Source organism: Haplochromis burtoni, unplaced genomic scaffold (genome assembly GCF_018398535.1).
Source record: "Haplochromis burtoni strain Fernald_Lab_line unplaced genomic scaffold, NCSU_Asbu1 Contig_1290, whole genome shotgun sequence".
NCBI classification, from domain to species: domain Eukaryota; kingdom Metazoa; phylum Chordata; class Actinopteri; order Cichliformes; family Cichlidae; genus Haplochromis; species Haplochromis burtoni.
This window is the reverse complement of record NW_024583651.1, coordinates 41,590-47,922: the sequence shown is the minus strand read 5'-3', so window position 1 is coordinate 47,922 and position 6,333 is coordinate 41,590. Positions and strand designations below refer to the sequence as shown.

Here is a 6,333-nt window from a genome sequence, read left to right as displayed (position 1 = left end):
CCTTCCCCCCCTTTTTTAAACCAGCTTGTTTGACACAGGATGTGATCAGTGGGACGTCAATCTAAGATAAATTAGTGTTGGGTGGAGATCAAGTCTATTTCTTTTGGCATGCTTTATATTTAATAGTCTGAATCTTTGAAGTGAAATATATTTTGTTTAAATTCATATTTATTTATTTTTTCAACAGAAGTTACTGAAATCCAGGAAATGAAGGAAACATAGCTTGTACATCTCAGTCAGCAGTGGAGTACGTCAGGAGGGCCAGACTCAACCTGGTGAGAACATTAAAGAGGCTCACTGCTGTGATTGTGGAGAATCTGTACCAGAGAGGAGTTTTCTCAGAGGAAGAAGTCAGTAAAATAAAGACAGATGGTGGCGACTTTGACAAAAGGAGAAGAACTGTGGACTCTGTCATCAAAAAGGGGGAAGCAGCTTGCTATGAGTTTCTCAGGATTATTGACATAATAAAGAGATCCACAGAAAGCTCAGTCTGTTCTGGAAAATACAGAGACAGACTCTTCTTTGAAAGACGAATTTGACCTGAGCTACTGGATCAGCTGCTTTTCCTTCAAGGAGGACACCAACATGGATGTAACGTATTTACAAGGTATTTTTAAACAAACTGAAGTCAGTGGCATGTTTTAATGTGATCACACTCATTTAAAATGCAGTGTTGTTCAGTGACACATGAGTTAAATCACTAAATCACTTTTTAATTAATTTCTCCTTTCTTTCAGGGCCCAGCCCGTGCCACAGATACCAGCAAAAGCTGAAATCAGAAACTCAAAAGATTTCAGAAAGATCATGGATCCAAAGTAAAGCAGTCCTGTTCAACAAGGAGACATCTTTGTCGTACACTTCACTTGTGTTAGACACACAAGGACAGGCTTCACCATCCAAAATAAAAAAGTCAAAGATCAAAAAAAGCAGGAAGGTTCGTACTAAAAAACTAAAGGCCTACATACCTGAGGACAAACAGGAAACTTCCCCCAGTGAACTGCTGAAAACGTATGAAAGAAAAATCCTTTTGGTAGGAAAACCTGGAACTGGGAAAACGGCTGTGGTCCATCAGATGTTGAAACTATGGTCAGAGAAAGACAACAAGGATCTAGATTACATGTTCTACTTTGATATGAGAGAAACACCCAACATCACAGAGGTCCATAAACTGGAGGATCTTCTCTTCAGTGTGTTCAATGAACCAGATGAAGGCAAAGACAAAGTCTTAGAGGACATAAAGAATAATGCTGACAATGTTACTATCATTTTTGATGGCGTTACAGATATCCCCTCTACTTCTGTGGTGTTTAAGCTCATACAGAAGACTCTTCTACCTGAAGCAAAGATCATCATCACCTGCAGACCAGAGGTGGAGTCAGCAGACTTCCTGTTAGGTTGGGACTGTCTCAGAGTGGAAGTGAAAGGCTTCAGTGAGCAGGGCATCAGAGAATACTTATCCAAGTATCTGAGTGAGGAACACTTCAACAAAGTTTTGTGTAACTTGGAATTATTCTCTCTGTGCCACGTCCCCATGTACGCTCTGATGGTGGTTGCCTGCTTTAGTTTTGAGGGCTCAGAGTTCTCTCCACATCCCTGCACAGTTACAGAAATATACCTCAATATCCTCCATTTCTGCATTCAGAGAAATGTTTGCAAGACATCTGAAAATGAAAGCACTAAATGGGATGCAGTACTGTCTTTATCTGAGGCTGCTTTTTGTGCAACAGAAGGAAAAAATGTGAACCTGAAATCACTGCCCAAATTAGAAAGCTGTGCTTATTTAGCTTTTTTGAGCAGGAGTGTATCTCAAGTCAGCTCAACTGCAAAGAAACCCTTGTGTGCCTTTCTCCACTACACTGTTCAAGAGTTTTTTGCAGCACTGTGGGTCTTGAAGGATCCAGAACGGACCAGAAGTGTTGTCCAACAGTGTCTGACTGACAACATCAAACACATGAAACACTTAGTCCCCTTTTTGTGTGGACTGTTAAATGATAAAAACACTGATTTGCTAGAAAGTCTGATTCCTTCTCAGCAGCTCAGAGAAACATCTGGCTGGTTCTTCAAACACTTGGTGACCACCTTTGTAGATCGTAGTGACACTGAGGACTGTGAAATAGACTTGCTGTTCTTATGTCAGTGTCTCTATGAGTCTCAGTCTGCTGAAGCCTGTGTTTATCTTCTGGATAAACTGGACTACTGTCTTGATCTGAGTGGGGAGACTCTCGATCCTCAGCAATGCTATGCTGTGTCCTATATAATCAGCCAGAGTAAGGAGAGGAAAATACAGCTGAACTTGGAAAAGACAAAAGTATCAAAACAAGGAATAAGACCATTACTAGGATGTCTGAGCAAACTCCAAAGGTAAGTAAGAACATATAGTTTACGTGTTTGTTTAATCTAAATATCTGTAGACTTTTTGACATTTTCTGACTTTTAATCAGTGTTGGTCAAGTTACTTGAAAAAAGTAATCAGTAACTAATAACTGATTTCTTCCCCACAAAAGTAATCCCGTTACTTTACTGATTACTTATTTTCAAAAGTAATTAATTACTTAGTTACTTAGTTACTTTTTAAAAACACGATTTACAACCTGAAGAGGTGATAAAGTGATAGATCTTTCAGCCCAATTCTACTTTTTCTACATAATCCATCCATCCATCCATCCAAAATGTAATCAAATGGAAAAGTCTCTTTTTTAAACTTGTTTTATTAGTTTTAATCTTTTAACTTTATGCATCAAGCAAATATTTAATTATATGCAACATTCTCTGACTTGAATAAATTAGTTTAACATTTAAACCTATTTTCTGCACATTCCAGCACATAAAATAAATTTTTTTTTTTGTTTACACTCACTCTTTCAAATAGATGCAAGTAAAACACAGCAGAAAATAAATAATGCCAAAGACTAGCGGTCCCTGGTGCAGGTGTGCCGCGGTCAGTGGAAGAATCCGCGAGTTTCTCTGTGAGTTTCCCATTACGTCGTTGCGCACTCGGTGCTTGCTTGGAAGTTTAGGGGTTTTTTCGCTGTAAAAAGAAGTTTTCTTCCCACGCACAATGGATGCTAATGTTTTTGTCACTTTTTATGGAATCAAACTTAAAATAAGGTCAGTACTTCCAAGCTTTAAACGCTGCACGGTCATACTCTCTCCCGCACTCGATATATTATCCATTGTTGATCTGCACACAGCTGTTGTCACGAACGTCGCACTTGCTTACGTCACTGTCATGAGACATTCTCGCAAAAAATCAGGGTTTTAGTAACGCAGTAACGCAGCGTTCCTACGGGAAAGTAACGGTAATCTAATTACCGTTTTTGCAATAGTAATCCCTTACTTTACTCGTTACTTGAAAAAAGTAATCGGATTACAGTAACGCGTTACAAGTAAGTTACAAGTAAGTTACAAGTAACGCGTTACTGCCCATCTCTGCTTTTAATACTAGAAAACATTCTCTGAGGTAGACAAGCTAAAATCAGTCCTTAATTTTATGAATATAAGCTAAAGGTCACATAAAATCTACTTAAATTAACTTGCTGTAAGTCTGAAGGTCTCCATGCTTCTTTTTTTGCCATTGTCATTCTAATGCCTTTAGTATTTTCTTCATTTTTGTCAGAACTTCCAAAGTACAAATACTTTGCATCACTCTCCATATAAAAGACATATGTATATCTGAGATTTTCATTTAAAATGTAAAATGTAATAAATTCACACATTCATGATGCCTTTTTAAAAACCAAACCATTAGCAATTATCATAGTGCTACCACCTTGCTTCACACTTGAGCTGATGTTGACAAAACAAAGTGATGGTCAAACTCTTATCTGGTGACGCTGGATGCCCCAAAGCATAATGTCTCAGTGATGTTCTATTAGATTTAGGTCGAACAAGTCAGGGGCCAGTCAATAGTATCAATTTCTTCATCCTCCAGGATCTACATGCATGCTTTTGCCACATGAAACTGGACATTGTCGTACAGAAGGAGGAGCCCAGGACCCAGTGCACCAATGCGGGGTCTGACATTGGGTTCAGGAGTTTCATCCTGATACCTTGTGGTAGTCAGGGTGTAGTTGCCTAGCCTGTAGAGGGTTGTGCAGATCATTTCTGACCCACCACCAAACTGGTCATTCTGAACGAAGTTAAAAACAGCATAATGTTCTCCACAGCTTCTCCAGACCCCTTCATGTTTGTCATATGTGCTCAGGGTGATACTGCTCCCATCTTTGAAAATAACAGGGCACCAGTAGCAGATGGCAATTGGGTCCTTGGTGCCAGGCAGTGAGGCCCACTAGATGATTTCAGGCCCTGAGGTCTATTTCTGATTGTTTGTTTGGTCAGAGACATTCCCTCCAGGGCCCTGGTGGAGGTTATTTATCTAGGGCACTAGCAGTCTCCATCCTGTTTCTCCTTGCAAAAAGGAGCAGATTCCAGTCCTGCAGATGGGTTAAGGACCTTCTAGGGTCCTGTCCAGCTCTCCTAGGTAACTACCTAACTCTTGGAATCTTCTCTGTGAACTTGGGACTCGCCTGGGAGACACAGAAAACCTTCTGGGAATGGCACATATTGATGTGCAATCCTGGAGAGGCTAGACTATCTGTGCAACCTTTGCAGGTTCCAGGTATCTCCTCATGCTACCCGTAGTGACACTGACCCTATCCAAATGCAGAGTTAGTGAAAAGATTGACAGAAAAGATAAGGAGGAGAAAAAAGTAAGTGAGCTCCACTTGTAAAACTATTCCTCTTTTAAAAATTGTCTCGTTGTTCCCCAAATAATAAAAATTAAACTTAAACAGTTTTTTATAAGATGGTTGCCTAAGATGAGCATAAGAACTTGGGGGAAACTTTGAAGTGATATCAGGATAATAATATTAAGAATAATTTTCTAACCTCTGTGAAAAAATAATCAACTATTGATACATTAAATATGTTAGTGTGCCTAAAAAAAAAAGAAAAAAAAAGACCAAGGATCATAACACAAGATTGCAGATTTTTAAGTCAGTGGTCAAACTAAGGGTAAGCAAAAATTACAAAGTACAAACTAAAGTTCTGTGCATTAGTCTGTACCCTAGGGGAGTCCAACTTCAGGCCTCAAGGGCCAGTATCCTGCAGGTTTTAGATATCACCCTGGGTCAACACACCTGAATCAAATGATTCATTCATTACCAGGCCTGGAGAACTTAAAGACATGTTGAGGAGGAAATTAGCCATTAAAATCAGCTGTGTTGGATCAAGGACACATGTAAAACTTGCAGGACACCAGCCCTCGAGGCCTGGATTTGGACACCCCTGACTGTACATGTTAACAGCACACTTGTGGTGAATCTGAGTTGTCTATGCAGGCTCTTGCAGTTGAGTCTTGGTGTTGAGATGTGGAAACTAGAATGAAAAAAGCAAATATTTTAATTCAGTTTAGGCGATAACAAGCATAACATAAACATACCTATTTTGTGGACTCTTATTTTCTTGGCTTTTTTTTTGTTTTAAAACAATTTCTTTTAAAACAGTTGTTAACAACCATCAAGAGACTTTATGGTTGTTAACTTCTCATTACTTGTCAATTAATATGAAGCTCTCCAATAAATTTCCAGTTTCCAGTTATCATGGCAGCTTTGGACCATTTGTCTTCTCAGCGAGGTGGAGGTGGATTACATCAGCTTACTTTGCTTTGCTGAGAACCAGCTGCACCTTTCAGTAAACAGTCAGCCACAACTCTATGACCAAGCTGGAAAAGTCCTGCAGAAAAGTGCAGAGAAGGTTAAAGTCTGCCTCCACTGGGATCACAGAAGTTCTGTTGACCAATCTGTCAGCGAGTTTCTCTTACAGTTTTTACCCAACATCCACTCACTCAGGTATACTGCTTATATGCATATTAATTTACTTATGCCCACATCTATATTTCATCTGTCTTTAACTTCGAATGTGTCATTCAGAAATTATTACATTGAATTAAAACTCTGACTTTAAAGATTTTTCTGATCTCTTGATGAATCTCATCAATAGAGCAGCAGAGGGAACAAAACATTGAGCAGCATGATGATGATGATGATGATGGTAGCAGCTTTATAGTGAGCAGCAGATGAAGATTTCAGACAGCAGAGAGTCTTCATCACTTTGTGTGTCCACCTGCAGATGTAGCAGATGTGTTAGAGCAGGATGAGTGTTTGTGTTGTAAGAGTGTAAAACAGTGTTCAGCTGCTCTGATGGAAGATGTGTTCATCACTGAATTTTTCCCTGTTATTGTTCCAGTGTTGATACAAAGACATCAGATGAAGACAGAATCAGGTTCTTTGTGAACCTGTTCTGTGCAGCAGCAGAGAGAGAACAGCAGACAGG

The 6,333-nt window shown here is 39.4% G+C and overlaps 1 protein-coding gene across 1 annotated transcript in view; it reads left to right on the top strand.

Moving 5' to 3' along the window:
- The window catches only part of LOC102294079, a 38,981-nt gene that overhangs the window by 8,068 nt on the left and 24,580 nt on the right, over positions 1-6,333 (top strand). The window contains exons 3-6 of the mRNA XM_042216842.1: positions 188-607; positions 738-2,361; positions 5,589-5,849; positions 6,247-6,282. Coding sequence (XP_042072776.1) covers positions 586-607; positions 738-2,361; positions 5,589-5,849; positions 6,247-6,282 — 1,943 coding nt within the window. The 5' untranslated portion in view covers positions 188-585. The remainder of the gene's footprint in view (positions 1-187; positions 608-737; positions 2,362-5,588; positions 5,850-6,246; positions 6,283-6,333) is intronic.